Consider the following 16946-nt stretch of genomic DNA (forward strand, 5'->3'; position numbering starts at 1 on the left):
CAGTTAAAAACTAAATCAAATCAATATTTGGTGTAACTACCTTTTGCCTTTAAAACGGCATCAGTTCTCTTAGCTACACTGCCCCGTGATTTAAAAAAAAAATCGGCAGCAGGTTGTTCCAAGCATCCTAGAGAACTTGTCACACTTCTTCTGCAGACTTTGGCAGTCTCACTTGCTTCTGCCCCTCCAGGTAATCCCAGACAGCCTCGATGATGAGATCAGGGCTCTGTGGAGGCATCACCCTGTTGTAGGACTCCTTGATCTCTTCACTGAAGATAGTTTATTACAATCTTGGCCACATGTTCGGGGTCATTGTCCTGATGCAGAATGAAATTGGGACTCAGACTTTTCTTATGGTATTGAGTTATGGAGAGGAATCAGCTTCTAGTTTTCAGCATTAAGGATTCCGTTACTTCTAACTCCATTTGCAGAAACGAATCCCAAAGATGCAGGGAACCTCTGTTGGCTCCACACACTCATCCATGTAGCACTTGCCAGTTCAATGGACAAACTGCCTCCTGTTTGAGCCAAAATTTTAAAATGTTGATTCATCAGTCTAGAGCTCCTGCTGCCTTTGTTCAGCACTGCAGTCCTTGTTTTGTGCACAGGTGAGTCTCTTGGCTTTGTCTCCACTTTGGAGCAACTCTTCCATGAAGACCACATCCTGCCTGTGGCCATCGAACGTGCAGCTCCTCCTGTGGAGGGTCAGACACCCTGAGCCAATGGACTGGTCCTGGACTAATTTTCCATCTGGCATAGTTTGAATTTTGTTGTTTGATTGTTGGGGTTTTTTGTATTGCTATATTTACGCTCTATTCTTGGTTGGTGCGGCTGTAAAGAAATCCATTTTCCCTCGGGATCAATAAAGTATATCTACCTATCTATAAGACTTCTCTGGACTGTAATGGGGTGTACTTGAGTTCAAGTGGTTCCTGTGAGTTCAGAGCTGACAGCAGTGCTGGACTACTTTCAAATTGAAAGGTGTAAGAATTATTGATTTGAAAGAAGGTTACACTCACATCTGCCACATCTTCACCTTTTAGTTTGGTTGTCATTTGCCCAGTTTGATCTCTTCTACACCAGTTTGTTTCAGTTAATTTATTTGAAAAGTGGTCTATTACTTTCCTTAACAAAATACAAAAATTTCTTTAACATTTAATTTTTTTGGAAAGTGAATGTTTAGAAACCTAAAATTTGCTTTTTCTACTGACACACTAATGCAGAAGACAAAAATAAATACGTCAAGGAAAAATTATTAAAAAAAAATCTAGGGTGCCCAGGACTTGTGCACAGTACTGTAACTTTGACCTTTGAACAGAAATGGACATCCCTCTAGTCTATAACCGCCATTTATCCATCCCTCTCCCCCCGTCTATTCCCCACAAATCCCTCTACTTTTTCCAACACCCCTGACCTCTTCCCCCTTCTCCATTACCAGCCATCCCACTGCCCCTCGCGACCCTGCTCACCCGAGCTGGAGTCTGAAAGCTCAGACTGTGTCTCTGCCAGCTCCTCACCAGGGGGCCGGCCAACCTCCGCCTGCTGCAAAGACGGCGACTGACAGGAGGTGCACTTCCCAGAGGACAATCGCTTGCGGTCTGGTGAGGAAGCGTCCGGTGACCTTGGTCAGAAATGGAGAGTGGAGTGAGATGGGGTGGGGAAAGAGAGATGAAGAGGATAGAGATGAAGGAAACAGTTTTGTAGGGGACTTGGGCGAAGACCACTCACTCTGCCAGAACTTGCCTCTGACATTCCACCCACCCCTGCTTTCCTCCAATCACCTTAAAAATTATGCCCCCTTGGATTAGCCCTGGAGTTCTAGGGAAAACTTTAATCCCTGGAGAGAAGGAGAAATGGGGGAGATTTGCTAGAGGTAGGCAGAATTATGAGGGGTACAGAGAGTAAATGCAAGCAGGCTTTTTCCACTGAGGTTGGGTGGGACTACAATCAGTGGTCATGGGCCAAGGGTGAAAGGGGAACACAAAGAGGGATTTCTTCACTCAGAGGCTGGTAGAGTGTGGATCACGCTCAAGCGAAGGACGCAGGGTCGATTTCAACATTTACAGAAATTTGGACAGGTACACAGATGGAGGGCTCAGGTCAATGTGACTAGGCAGATAAACAGTTTAACAAGCACTAGATGGCCCAAAGGGTGTTGAGTGAAGGAGGGCGCAAAGTGACCCGATAGAGATACACAAAATAGAGTGGACAGCCCGAGACGTCTTCCCCAGGGCTAATACAAGGGGGCATCATTTTTTTTTTAAAATAAGGGTGATTGGAGGAAAGCAGGGGTGGGTGGAATGTCAGAGGCAGGTTCTAGCACAGTGAGTGGTCGGTGCACAGAACCCCCTGCGGGTGGAGGTAGAGCATTTAAGGAACTCAGATAGGCACAGGGATGACAGAAGTGGATGGGCGTGTAGGAGAGAAGGGTTAGATTGATCACTGAGTAGGTTAAAAGATCAGCACAACATTGTGGGCCAAAAGGTCTGTACTGTTCTGCCCTGAGGGACAGTTTTTGCCAGCCACACCCCCACACCCATCACCTGGCTCACGCTGGGCTCTGACCACCCTTACCTGCCCACGATGCTGTTCAGTCGCGAGGCCTGTGCATCGGTGTCCACGTCCATTCTCTCGGGCGTCATGCTCACCAGCCCCTCCGTCTCGTGAGACCCCTGGAAAGGAGCAGCACAGTCTGAGAAGGGTGGGGCAGCCCCGTTCTGGGCCTCCAGGCTGCCGCTGGATCCCCCCTTCGAGTCTTGGTTGAGGGAGTTGAGGACAATGAATTTGTACTTTTTCCAGTTGCAGGCCCTGGCGTCAATAACACTCTTGGCGGGCGGGGAGTTGGTGCAGAGCGGCCGGGAGGCGTTCTTACTGCTGCAGGACTCGGTGGGCGAGTTAGGGTGACAATCAGACTTGAGGGGGCTGCGCGGTCCCAACAGGCTGCCCTTGTGGTTGATGGGTAGGTTGCTGGGCTCCATCTGACCTCTGCCCTCCTCCTTGAGTACGCGGGGCTCACCCGTCCTCCAGGACTGGGCCAAAGCCGAGTAGCCAAGGGGGCTGACTCGCCCAGCCTGCGCCACCGACTGCGGGCTATAACGCGACTCGGCTTTGAGCCCAGCCTCCCGTGGGGTGAAGGCCGCCGTACTCGATGGTATGTCAGCGGTAGGTCGACTGCCAAATTTCACGCAGCCCTGCTGGGCCGAGATCCTTCTCATCTCCGGCATCTCACACCAGGCCAGGCGGCAGTCCCGGAACTCACGGAGAGGGTAGGTGCTCGCAGAGTAACTGTGGACAGGCAGCTGGCGGTACAGGTGGTAGGGGTGATGGGATGGAGTCAGTACGTTGTACACGGCAGAGTCTGAACCTCTCCCATCTGGCACAGAGAGATCTGGCAGGACTTTCTCCGAGGAATCAGACTTGTGGAAGGTTACAAGCTCCTGAGGTAGTGTGGGGTTTCCTGGCAGGTAGGCCTGGCACGATGGGCTCAGTGTCGTGCAGACGTCCTCACTGGGAATAAAGGAGGCAGAGTTAGCAACTGATGCCAGGAAAAGACCACAAATACCAAAGGGCCAGTTTCTGTGCCGTATTTTTTCCGTAACTATGACTATTCAACCATGCACCTGTATACTGACAGATGAAACAATGTTCCTCCGGACCAAGGTACACAACAGTATGTATAACTCAAACATTCCTCAGAGCAAGCTGTACAACAGTACATGAGCTCACAAGCACACAGAATTACCACAAATAGGGTGCTTTTACCACACAAGTTAAAAAGTAGACTGTTCCAAACTACTGGTGCTTCATTCATGATGAGACTGGCTGGTGGCAGGGAGTTCGGTGGTCTCACAGTCTGGGGGAAGAAGCTGTTTCCCGTATTAACAGTCCTTGTCCTAATGCTACAGTACCTCCCTGCTTGATTGTTGGGGGTCAAGGAGATTGTTGGACAGATGAGGGGGATCATTGACAATGCTAAAGATCCTGCGTATGCAGCCTTCCTGATAAACATCTCTACTGGGTGGAAGAGAGACCCCAGTGATCCTCTCAGCATCCTTTATCGGAACTTGCATTAACACTAAGTCCGAGATGCGAGAGACAGCAGTTGCTGGGAATCTGGAATAGACAGTGAGGCAGGGGAGCCCGGCAGCTGGACAGTACTGCATCCGGGGGGTGGGTGCGAGGTGTTGGAAGAGAAGAGTTGATGTTTCAGGGTGAAACCTTCACTAGGACCTTGAAAGATCAATTGTTCACAGACCCGCAGGTCTCTCCTCTCACTGTCTGCACCAACTCTGACACAGGAAGCCAGCTAGGGAGCTGGTGGATGGATAAGGTTCCAGGCAACCCTCTTCTCAGCAGGTCAGGCATGTCGAAAAACTGCTGCACTGATAGGATTAATCCTCGTGTGTGCACGCCAAGTCTCCAGGTAAGCTGTCACAAGGGGCAAGGCGGCTGTGGGACAGCGAGGCAGCAACCCCGCCCAGTTCTGGAACCCCCTCTTTGTCAGGGGTGCCCACAGATGTTGCATGCGAGCCGCCTACGTGATACACAAGCCTGGGCAGTACGATATGGAGAGCGAGCTGTTGCCCATGCAGCAGGCTCCCCCTCTCCACACGCTGATAAATCCAATGGAATAGCAGAGACTGACCCAGTTTGGCACCAGCGGTGTCACAGGAGATCCCAGTCAATTAACTTCACGTAGGACTGCCTCAGGGACTCCAGTTCCCGATTTTTCCCTCGGGGTTTACTCCCGAAGCCTTCCCCATGAGTGGGTATAGCCACAAGGCAGCAGAGGTTTGAGATCAGAGATTTCCCTCTCCTAGATGAGCTGCCGATTACGGCTGATGAGCCCCATCTGCCCAGAGCAACTGGTTTTAAGGCAACAGTAACCTGCCTTTGCTCCTTCTCCAGTCAGAAGAAACAGTTCTACCAGGCTTCAAAGCTGGTCAGGAGCTGGACTTTTGTCAGAGGCTTTTTTTTTTTGAGATACACAGTACTGGGAGCATTTAATAGGTAGCGGAAGCTTAACCCCACCCACGACAGTCTTAAGGAACCAGACCCTGTGCTCACAGCTGTGTCAAACACTACAGCACAGAGAGAGAGTAGCATTAGGACCCAGTAAGTTCCTATAGCCCTAGGCCCAGGGCCTTCCCCAGTGAAGTCCCTATGTCACCACCTCTCTACACAAGATATTCCACCCATCCATCACCAACAATTAAATTAAAAATAACTAAACCCAGACCACACTCACTCACGACTCAACCACACTTTATGCTCAAAGGGGAACAGCAGGGCCTCAGTCACCCACACTATTCTGAAACCAGAAGAACATTGCAACTTTATACAGAGTTGGCTTATCGGTGATGGATATTGACTGTCTGGTAAATTGTGCATGTTTGAATCACCACTCACAATGGAGATGTTAAAAATCAATAGAAGCGACAAGCTGACAACTGAATATTTTGAAGTTAGTAAATACAATTGTCCCTCAGTTGTTGTATCTCTCATACCCTTCCATTGTTCCCATCTCATCTGTCTCCAGCACTCCCTACAGTGTAAAAGGAAACAATGTTCTTACAAACTACCACAATCATTCTCACCCTTCTCAGCTGCAATGAGCAAGTGGTCTCACTTGACTACAACAGCCACAGGCTAGTCTTGTCTGGACATTCTTTAACCTGTGCCATACTGCAGCTTCCACACCCCCTCTGCTCTGGTCTCCCTCACTCCCTGCAGCCCTACCCACTCCCTCTGCAGCTTCCTCCCATTCCACTAGCCCCCGCAGACCCACCCTAAGAGCAGGGAGTTCACCTGAGATCACCGGCCAGACGCCTCACCTGGACTGCAGATACCTGCGACAGGTATCAGCCACATGGTCCATCTGTAGGTACAGGGCTGTGTTCATCACAGCCACGATGGTGCCTTCTCGCAGCGACAGCCGGGACGTGTACATGAAGTCCAGCAGGATGCCGAATCCCTCTGGGTCCACGTCCGGGTCCAATGTCACTCTGTCTAGATTCAACTTGACTTGGTCCGTGAAGATCATGTAGAACAGGCCACTGTAAACACAACACATACGGCATCAGGCAGGCAGGAGCTCCAGCTCACAACCTCACACACAAAGTCCTGCTCTCTCCCAACCGCAGGAGGTTCACAAGAATGCTCTTGGGATTGAAAGGGTCAACATTGTTTTGCTAAGATAGCAACGCATTCAATCGTAGTGGCTTCTATGCAGTCAACCAAAGGTGCTATTGTCCTTTTTAAACATCATTTTTACCATCTTAAGGCCCTGCTGGACATTAAGAACTGAAGGTACTGCGGGTCTACCTCATCAGCGAGTTGTTCTTTGGCAGAGGAACTGAAGGAGCCAAACTTGGTGCGGTTCGAGCTGCTGACTGTGTCTGAGGGGCTTCCGAGGAGTTGATGCAGGAAGGAACTGTGCAGGCCTACAGCAGTGATTCTCTCAGTCGCTCTTCTTGTGACCGCAAGACCCTGCTGGGCATTGTTAATGTGGAATGCTGCAGGTCTGAGTCGCTGGTTCACTGGTGGACAGCAGGGGAGCTGTGTGGCCTTGCTTGTAGTGAGGACCAGGCCTTAGGCCTCAGTGTCACCTGCTGACAGCCACCCAGGAGAGAGGCATCACAGTGAGGCCTCAGTCTCACCTGCCGACAGCCACTCAGGAGAGAGGCATCGGAGCTCGTGCACTCTGCCTGCAGTGGTGTGGATCAGTGTCCATATTGGTTTTGGTGTTGGGGCCCCCCCACCTTCTGAGTTCAATCACTGCTGCAACATTCATGGACTCAGGGTGGGTTTTGGAGTACATTCTGTTTGTGACTATTTTACTGATACTTTATAGTGATATTTTACATGTTTCTTATGCTGTTGGCACTGTTTTGTACCCAGAAGTAACACTTGTTTGACTGCATTCACGTATGGTAGAATGACAATTAAAGTTGAACGCGCATGCATGAGAGTTTGATGGCTCTGGGCCTGTATTCGCTGGAGTTTAAACATAGAAACCCTACAGCACAATACAGGCCCTTTTGCCCACGATGCTGTGTCGAACATGTACTTACTTTAGAAATTACCTAGGGTTGCTCATAGCCCTCTATTTATCCAAGCTCCATGTACCTATCCAGGAGTCTCTTAAAAGATCCGCCTCCACCACCATCACGACAGCTCATTCCACGCACTCACCACTCTCTGCGTAAAAAACTTACACCCGACATCTCCCCTGTACCTACTCCCCAGCACCTTAAACCTATGTTCTCTTGTGGCAACCATTTCAGCCCTGGGAAAAAGCCTCCGACTATCCACACGATCAATGTCTCTCATCTTATACACCTCTATCAGCTCACCTCTCATCCTCAGCCGCCCCAAGGAAAAAGGCCAAGTTCACTCAACCTATTCTCATAAAGCATGCTCCCCAATCCAGGCAACATCCTTGTAAATCTCCTCTGCTCCCTTTCTATAGTTTCCACACCTTTCCTGTATGAGGTGACCAGAACTGAGCACAGTACTCCAAGTAGGGTCTGACCAGGTGCAACATTACCTCCCTGCTCCCACAGTTGATGAAGGCTAATGCACTGTATGCCTTCTTAACCACACAGTCAACCTGCGCAGCAACTTTGAGCGTCCTGTGGACTTGGACCCCAAGATCCCTCTGATCCTCCACACTGTCAAGAGTCTTACCATTAATACTATATTCTGCCATCATATTTGACCTACCAAAATGAACAACCGTACACTTATCTGGGTTGAACTCCATCTGCCACTTCTCAGCCCAGTTTTGCATCCTATCAATGCCCCTCTAACCTCTGACAGCCCTCCACACTATCCACAACACCCCCAACCTTTGTGTCATCAGCAAACTTACTAACCCATCCCCCCACTTCCTCATCCAGGTCATTTATAAAAATCACTAAGAGTAGGGGTCCCAGAACAGATCCCTGAGGCCTCCACTGGTCACCGACCTCCATGCAAAAGATGACCCATCTACAACCACTCTTTGCCTTCTGTGGGCAAGCCAGTTCTGGATCCACAAAGCAATGTCCAAAAGAATGATGAGTGATCGTACTGAAACCTATCAAACATTGAAAGGTCTAGATAGAGTGGATGTGGAGAGGATGTTTCCTACAGTGGGGGAGTCTAGGACTAGAGGGCACAGTCTCAGAATAGACAGACATCCATTTAGAACAAACAGGAGGTATTTCTCTAGCCAGAAGGTAGTCAATCTGTGGAATGCATTATCATAGGTGGCTGTGAAGGCCAAGTCATTGGATATATTTATAACAGAGTTTGATAGGTTCTTGGTTAGTCAGGGCATTAAAGGTTATGAGGAGAATGGGGTTTGGAAGGGTGATAAATCAGCCACGATGGAATGGCAGACCTAACTGTCTGGGGCAAATGGCCCAATTCTGCTTCCATGTTTTACGGTCTACACAAGATCAGGGGCCATCCAGCTCCACTTCTCCCTGGGGACGGGTCCCAAAGGATCCCTGTGGACGGTCTGGAATCTCCTCTCCTTCCACTGAACAGTTTGGATTTGGTGCAGTTGTCTGAAGCCCGCTCTCAGGGCAGCACCCCTCTCCACCCCTCACAACCAGGAACAGTTCCACATTCCACAGAAAGTTGTAAACTCAGCCAGCTCCACACAAACCGTACTAGCATCAAGGACATCTTCAAAAAGGTGATGCCTCAAAAAGGCAGCATCTACCCTGAAGGACCCTCACCACCCAGGACATGCCCTCTTCTCATTGCTGCCATCAAGGTGGTACAGGAACCTGAAGACACACACTCAATGTTTTAGGAAGAGTTTCTTCCCCTCTGCCAGCAGATTTCTGAATGAACAGTGAATCCATTAACTTTTTTTCTGCACTACTTAATTTAATTCCTTTTAACATTTCTTTTTTATCATAATTTTTTTTATTTTTATGCATAGAAATGTTCTGCAGCTGCAAAACAATTTCACCATATTTCAGTGACATTAAACCTGATGCTGATATGAACTTTTCTCTAATCACCTCTCCCCTCATGTTCCCCTTTCACCCTTAACCCAAGACCTCTAGTTCTAGTCTCACACAACCTCAGTGGAAAAAAGCTGCTTGCATTTACCCTATCTATACCCTCAAATTTGTATACCTTTATCGAATCTACCCTCATTCCTCTGCGCTCCAGGAATAAAGTCCCAACCAATTCAACATTTCCCTATAACTCAAGTCATGGCAACATCCTTGTAAGTGTTCTCTGCACCCTTTCAATCTTATTTGCATCTAAAGACCACAAGATATAGGAACAGAATTGGGCCATTTGGCCCATTAAGTCTGCTCCACCATTTCATCTTGGCTGATCCACTCTCTCTCAGGTCTAATCTCCTACCTTCTCCCCATATCCCTTCATGTTCTGACCAATCTGCCTTAAATAAACAAAGACTTGGCCTCCACAAGTTCTTGCGGCAATGAATTCCACAGATTCACAATTCCCTGGGTAAAGGAAATCCTTCTCATCTCCATTCTGAAAGGATGCCCCTCTATTCTGAGGGTTTGTCCTCTGGTCTTAGCCTCTCCCTCCATAGGAAACATCCTCTCCACATCCACTCTATCAAGGCCTTTCACCATTCACTAGGTCTCAATTAGGTCACCCCTCATTCTCCTGAATTCCAGTGAACACAGTCCCAGAGGCAAACACTCTTCCATGACATGGTAATGATTCCAATCCTGGAATCATTATCATGAACCTCCTTTAAACCTTCTCCAGTTTCAGCACATCCTTTCTAAGAAAGAGAGGCCCCAAACCTATTCACAATATTCCAAGTGAAGCCTCTCCAGTGCTTTATAAAGTCCCAACGTTGCATCCTTGATTTTATATTCTGGTCCTCTTGAAATGAATGCTAACATCGCATTAGCCTTCCTCACCAGACTTAACCTGTAAATTAACCTTCGGGGAATCCTGCACAAGGACTCCCAAGTCGCTTTGCGCCTCAGATTCTTCTGCATTTTCTCTCCATTTAGAAAACAGTCAACCCTTTCATTCCTTCTACCAAGTGCATAACCATACACACCCGACACTATATTCCATCTGTCATCTCCTGCCCATTCTCTTAATCTGTCCAAGTCCTTCTGTAGCCTCTCTACTTCCTCAACAAAAATTCCATCATCCAAATATTTGACATATAATGTAAGAAGAATCAGACGCAACACAGTCCCCTGTGGAACAACACTAGTCACCGGCAGCCAGTCAGAAGAGGCTCCCCTTATTCCCAGTCTTTGTCGCCAGACAATCAGCCACTGCTTTATCCATGTTAGAATCCCTTCTGCAATGCCATGGGCTCATAGCTTGTTAAACAGATCATGTGTGGCACCTTGTCAAAGGCTTTCTGAAAATCCATGTACACAACATCAACTGATCCTCTTTTGTCTTTCCTGCTTGTTATTTCTTCAAAAACATTCCAACAGATTTGTCAGGCAAGATTTGCCCTTGAGGAAACCATGCTGACTACAGCCTATTCTATCATGTGCCTCCAAGTACCCTGAGGCCTCATCCATGACAGTCATCTCCAACATCTTCCCAACCACTGAGGTCAGACTAACTGGCCTACAGTTTCCTTTCTGCCTCTCTCCATTTTTGAAGAGTGGAGTGACATTTGCAATTTTCCAGTCTTCCAGAACATTCCAGAAACTAAATATCATTACTAATGCCTCCACAATCTCTTCAGCCACCTCTTTCAGAACTCTGGGGTGCACACCATCTGGTCCAGGTGACTTATCTACCTTCAGACCTTTGTTTCCCAAGAATCTTCTCTCTAGTTATGGCAATGTACACATTTCATGTCCCCCTGACACCTGGAACTTCCACCATACTGCTAGTGTCTTCCACGGTGAAGCAAAAATACTTATTCAGTTCATCCACTATTTTGTGGTCCCCCTTTGCTACCTTTCCAGCATCGTTTTTCAGCAGTCCTGTAGGTAGGTGTGCAGTTTTGGTCACAATACTCCAAGTTAGGCCTCACCAACCTCTTATACAATTTCAACATAAAACCCCAACTCCTTTACTCAGTACTTTGATCTATGAACGCCAATGTGCCAAAAGCTCTCCTAATTACCCTATCTACCAGTGACACCACTTTCAAGGGATTTGGTAGGTAGGAGCTGTTGTGACGGGCCCAGCCTCTTCCCCGGGATCTGATATTCCGGGAGACCAACCTGCATGCCATCAGCACTGTCTTGTGGGCCTGAAACTTTTGGCGGTCCACCAGAATGGTGACATCGGTGAGGATGTCCCGGGATCGCAGTCTGTTGAGGTTGAAAAGCACGTCACCAGCGTGTCTGGTGAACTGGATGCAGCTGTCCGCTGCCGAAGTCATCGTGCCTGTGAGAGAAATGTATCCAGTAACCCGTCACACACAACCTGATGGACACCCCACCCCGAACCAAAGCTGAAAGCCCGACGGAAAAACCTGAACTCTCAACTCAGAAGTTCACTCACCACACAGATGCTGGCTAACCTGCTGAACATCTGCAGGATGTCACCCAGGAGGATTCAGAGAGTGAAAGGAAACTCCACAGCTCCGTAACTCAATCAAATCATCCAGCCCAACCCCGGTTCCCTGAAGACATTGTAGTGGGATAAGCTCCTTCAGCCTATTAAAGGCTCCCAATGGCATGCGTCTCAAATAGCCTCTGACCACGAGGTCCCAGTGGAATTGTTTTACTGACAGAAGGGGTACAGGTAAATTGCTGGCACCTTGTGCTCGTCAGCCGTGGTTGGCAGCTCACCTAGAAGGAAATCTGATCTCAAACCACACTGCCTTGTGAGTATTCCCACTCATGGGGAAAGTTATGGAGTAAACCCAGAGAAAAAATCCAGAGTGGAAGCCCGTAAGGCAGTCTATACTGACTGGCAACTCCAGGCTGTACTGGTCTCAGCCGTTCCTTTGGATTGATCAGCTGTGTGGAGAGGAGGAGCCTGCTGCACGGGCAACAGCTCGCTCTCCAGATCCTGCCTTGTGTATGACGTAGACCCCTGGTCGACCCTGACCAACGGACAGCGTGAACAGCAGTTACCCTGCAGACTGCAACTGAGCAAACCCCAGCTCACCACACACAACAAACCCCACCTCACCACACACTGGTCACAACAAACCACACCTCACCTCATACAACAAACCCCACCTCACCACACACAACAAACCCCACCTCACCACACACAACAAACCCCAGCTCACCACACACAACAAACCCCAGCTCACCACACACAACAAACCCCAGCTCACCACACACTGGTCACAACAAACCCCACCTCACCACGCACTGGTCACAACAAACCCCACCTCACCACACACTGGTCACAACAAACCACACCTCACCACGCACTGGTCACAACAAACCACACCTCACCACACACAACAAACCCCACCTCACCACACACTGGTCACAACAAACCACACCTCACCTCATACAACAAACCCCACCTCACCACTCACAACAAACCCCACCTCACCACACACTGGTCACAACAAACCCCATCACACACAACAAACCCCAGCTCACCACGCACTGGTCACAACAAACCACACCTCACACAACAAACCCCACCTCACCACACACTGGTCACAACAAACCCCACCTCACCACGCACTGGTCACAACAAACCACACCTCACCACGCACTGGTCACAACAAACCACACCTCACACAACAAACCCAACCTCACCACACACAACAAACCCCAGCTCACCACACACTGGTCACAACAAACCCCACCTCACCTCACACTGGTCACAACAAACCCCACCACACACAACAAACCCCACCTCACCATGCACTGGTCACAACAAACCCCACCTCACACAACAAACCCCACCTCACCTCATACAACAAACCCCACCTCACCACACACAACAAACCCCACCTCACCACACACAACAAACCCCACCTCACCACACACTGGTCACAACAAACCACACCTCACCTCATACAACAAACCCCACCTCACCACACACTGGTCACAACAAACCCCACCACACACAACAAACCCCAGCTCACCACACACTGGTCACAACAAACCACACCTCACCACACACAACAAACCCCACCTCACCACACACTGGTCACAACAAACCCCACCACACACAACAAACCCCACCTCACCACACACTGGTCACAACAAACCACACCTCACACAACAAACCCAACCTCACCACACACAAACCCCAGCTCACCACACACTGGTCACAACAAACCCCACCTCACACAACAAACCCCACCTCACCACACACAAACCCCAGCTCACCTCACACTGGTCACAACAAACCCCACCACACACAACAAACCCCACCTCACCACGCACTGGTCACAACAAACCCCACCTCACACAACAAACCCCACCTCACACTGGTCACAACAAACCACACCTCACACAACAAACCCCAGCTCACCTCACACAACAAACCCCAGCTCACCTCACACAACAAACCCCAGCTCACCACACACTGGTCACAACAAACCCCACCTCACACAACAAACCCCAGCTCACCACACACAACAAACCCCAGCTCACCTCACACAACAAACCCCAGCTCACCTCACACAACAAACCCAACCTCACCACACACAACAAACCCCAGCTCACCACACACTGGTCACAACAAACCCCACCTCACCTCACACTGGTCACAACAAACCCCACCACACACAACAAACCCCACCTCACACTGGTCACAACAAACCACACCTCACACAACAAACCCCAGCTCACCACACACAACAAACCCCAGCTCACCACACACTGGTCACAACAAACCCCACCTCACCACGCACTGGTCACAACAAACCCCACCTCACACAACAAACCCCAGCTCACCTCACACAACAAACCCCAGCTCACCACACACTGGTCACAACAAACCCCACCACACACAACAAACCCCAGCTCACCTCACACAACAAACCCCAGCTCACCTCACACAACAAACCCCAGCTCACCTCACACTGGTCACAACAAACCCCAGCTCACCACACACAACAAACCCCAGCTCACCACACACTGGTCACAACAAACCCCAGCTCACCTCACACTGGTCACAACAACAAGCAGATTCAGACAACAGCAAGCTTCACTAAGACATACAGAACTGTAACGATGTAGTACAATGCTTACCCACAGAGACGTCCAGACCTCACTGGGTGAACAGTCTGAAAATTAAATAAAGGAAATTATGCAAATGAGTCACCAGTTACAACCAGAGAGACCCCCCCTCACATCAAGGGCACTGGTTACAACCGATCAGGGAGCCCGCTGCCCACGTCAAGTCACTGTAGCTACAACCAGTCAGAAAGAACCCCCACGTCAGGAACACTGGAATTTCCTCGCACACACAAGGAAACTTAGCCACTATCTGCCTTTGAGAATTTGCCCATCAAACCTACTCACACTATTAGCAGCCTTAACCAATCACACAGCTTCTACTAAAAGTTGCTTAATTCCTGGTTCAAGCAGCAGACTTCACAGAAGATCCAGATATCTGAGAACAAATCGTTTCTGAGCCCCAGAGCCCACAGTCACACCTCCTGCTCCCCACTCGGCCAGCACTGCCCACTGGTCACCTCACATCAGGTCAGTCAAGTGTACGTAGCAGCCCAGGGTGCTCCCTACCCTGCCTGCAGACTCCCGCGGTACCCAGCTCACAGCGAGGCTCACACACACTTTCAGTTTGTGGGAAACAGACAGACAACCTGATTTAATCTTTCTGCGATTTCTGCATTTCTCAGGAGTGTCTCTAAGAACTACAAACGCCCTCAGTTCAGATAACTTTATCACATTAGCATTTCCGTGAACAGCCACAGGGAGCTCAGTGCAGCCCCATCTGGGGATTGAAGTTCAAGTTTATTGCCATCTGCCTGTGCGTGTATAACCAAATGCAATGCTCTTCTAGATCACAGGCACCCACCAAACAAAATATAATAAGTTAACTATACAGTTTAAACTGCATGTAAAGTACATGACAGGTGAAAGAGTTCACTGTCCCACTAGAGACCTCGGTGGAGGCAGGGTAGTCATTGTCTCACAGTCTTGTAATCTCTAATCTCAAGCGGACTGGCTGCAGCAGAGAGCAACTGCAGGTTACCATGGCCACCAGGAGCCAGAGAGGGTCAGTGCCACGACAGGCCTCAGGGTCACACACTGGTACCGAGACCAGAGAGACACAACGGCCCCAGGGTCACGCACTGGTACCGAGACCAGAGAGACACACGACGGGCCCAGGGTCACGCACTGGTACCGAGACCAGAGAGACACACGACGGGCCCAGGGTCACGCACTGGTACCGAGATCAGAGAGACACAACGGCCCCAGGGTCACGCACTGGTACCGAGACCAGAGAGACACACAATGGGCCCAGGGTCACGCACTGGTACCGAGACCAGAGAGACACACAATGGGCCCAGGGTCACGCACTGGTACCGAGACCAGAGAGACACACGACGGGCCCTGGGTCACACACTGGTACCGAGATCAGAGAGACACACAACGGGCCCTGGGTCACACACTGGTACCGAGATCAGAGAGACACACAACGGGCCCAGGGTCACACACTGGTACCGAGATCAGAGAGACACACAACGGGCCCAGGGTCACACACTGGTACCGAGACCACACCAGAGGGACACAACGGGCCCAGGGTCACACACTGGTACTGAGACCAGAGACACACAACAGGCCCAGGGTCACACACTGGTACCGAGACCACACCAGAGGGACACAATGGGCCCAGGGTGACACACTGATACCGAGACCACACCAGAGGGACACACCATCACACCTGCCCATTGGCAGGCTGCAATGTAAACAGGTCTTCACTAATGTTCTCCATCAAAAATGAGCAACCTAGAGGTACAACAGGTTACACAGTCACCAGGTCACTCAGAAGTGTGGCAAAACAAAGGGATCCAGAAATACAGATCCACAATTCCTTGAAAGTGACTTCACAAGTAGACACGCCACAGCCAAGCTGTTCCAGTACAGCTATAACACCGGTATCTACCCAGCAATGTGGAAAATTGCCCAGGACACGAGAAACAGGACAAGTCCAACCCAGCCAATTACCGCTGTATCAGCCTACTCTCAATCGAAGTAATGGAGCGGCCATCAACAGTGCTATCATCCAGCAGCTACCCAGCAATAACCTGCTTACGGATGTTCAGTTCGGGTTCCATCAAGGTCACTCAGCTCCTGACCTCATCAGCTCCTCAGTCCAAACATGAGCTAAATACCAGAGGTGAGGTGAGAACGACAGCCCTTGACATCAAGGCAGCATTTGACCAAGTATGGCATCAAGGTTCCATAGCTATAATGGAGTCAATGGGAATTAGGGGGAAAACCCTCCATTGATTGGTGTCTGGTATGATTCCAATGAAGATAGTCACTGTGGTTAGAGATCAATCATCTCATCCTCAGGACATCACTGCAGGAGTTCCTCAGGGAAGTGTCCTTGGACCAACGATCTTCAACTACTTCATCAATGATCTTCCTTCCATCATAAGGTCAGAAGTGGGGATGTTTGCAGATGACTGCACAATGTTCTGCACCATTCATGACTCCTCAGATAGTGAAGCAGTTCATACCCAAGTGCAGCAGGACCTTGGGCTGACAAGTAAGATTCGAGCCATACAAGTGACCATCTCCAACAAGAGAGGCTTTAACCACTGTCCTTTGACATTCAGTGGCATCACCATCACTGAATCACCTACTATCAACATCATGGGGGCTACCATCGAAGGAAATGGAACTGCTCTGGCCAAGGCTACCAGAGCAGGTCAAAGGCTAGGAATCCTGCAGTGTGTAACTCACCTGCTGACTCCCCAAAGTCTGTCCACCATCTACAAGGCTCAGATCAGGAATGTAATGCCTTGCCTGGATGAGTGCAGCTCCATCAATACTCAAGAAGCTAGACAC

General features: G+C 49.6%; 1 protein-coding gene across 3 annotated transcripts in view; it reads right to left on the reverse strand.

Moving 5' to 3' along the window:
- Positions 1 to 16946, reverse strand: part of LOC140196125 (B-cell lymphoma 6 protein-like) — a 34433-nt gene that overhangs the window by 8411 nt on the left and 9076 nt on the right. For all 3 annotated transcript variants that reach the window (XM_072254848.1, XM_072254849.1, XM_072254850.1), the window contains exons 2-6: positions 14154 to 14188; positions 11199 to 11364; positions 5835 to 6056; positions 2575 to 3507; positions 1470 to 1621 (exon numbers count right to left, since the gene is read on the reverse strand). In XM_072254848.1, the coding sequence (XP_072110949.1) occupies positions 1470 to 1621; positions 2575 to 3507; positions 5835 to 6056; positions 11199 to 11359 (1468 nt within the window). In that variant the 5' untranslated portion in view covers positions 11360 to 11364; positions 14154 to 14188. The remainder of the gene's footprint in view (positions 1 to 1469; positions 1622 to 2574; positions 3508 to 5834; positions 6057 to 11198; positions 11365 to 14153; positions 14189 to 16946) is intronic.

This window comes from Mobula birostris, chromosome 4 (genome assembly GCF_030028105.1).
Source record: "Mobula birostris isolate sMobBir1 chromosome 4, sMobBir1.hap1, whole genome shotgun sequence".
NCBI classification, from domain to species: Eukaryota; Metazoa; Chordata; class Chondrichthyes; order Myliobatiformes; family Myliobatidae; genus Mobula; species Mobula birostris.